General features: G+C 58.2%; 1 protein-coding gene across 1 annotated transcript; it reads right to left on the bottom strand.

The window, feature by feature from the left end:
- Positions 1–23: 23 nt before the first annotated feature.
- On the bottom strand, positions 24–197 carry LOC104619771 (TSC22 domain family protein 3; the record flags this gene model as incomplete). The annotated part of the gene is made up of 1 exon (XM_010285774.1): positions 24–197. A coding segment is annotated over one exon (174 nt), but the record flags the coding sequence as incomplete, so codon positions are not given.
- Positions 198–426: the final 229 nt, after the last annotated feature.

The following is a 426-nucleotide window of genomic DNA, read 5'->3' as shown; positions in this document are numbered from 1 at the left end:
CTCGGCTCCTCTGGGCACAGGACCTCTGTGGGGAGCCGGGACTGGAACTTCTCCAGCTGCTCGGGGCTGGCAAGGGTCTTCAGGAGGCTGTTTTCACGCTCCAGCTGGGAGTTTTTCTCCAACAGTTCTTTGATTTGCTCTTTCAGGACCTCTACCTCCTCCCGCACTGCGTACATCAGGTGATTTTTCACGAGATCCTGCAAGAGACCGTGGAAGAGACCCGATCACTCGATGTTTATGCCCTGGGGGTTACTCTCACGCTGCCCTGCAAAGCCCTGCCCCAGCCACTCACCAAGTGCCACAAAGGCTTTTCCCAAAAGCTGTCCCTCCCCACCCCAACTCTGCCACCTGAGCCAAGGCTCAGTGCTCACCCAACGTAGCACCCTGAGGCCAGCACGCACAGCACCCCATAGATCCCTCATCTCC

Source organism: Phaethon lepturus, unplaced genomic scaffold, assembly GCF_000687285.1.
Source record: "Phaethon lepturus isolate BGI_N335 unplaced genomic scaffold, ASM68728v1 scaffold47750, whole genome shotgun sequence".
Lineage (NCBI taxonomy): Eukaryota > Metazoa > Chordata > Aves > Phaethontiformes > Phaethontidae > Phaethon > Phaethon lepturus.
The sequence above is the reverse complement of the archived record's forward strand: the minus strand, read 5'-3'. Positions and strand labels throughout refer to the sequence as shown.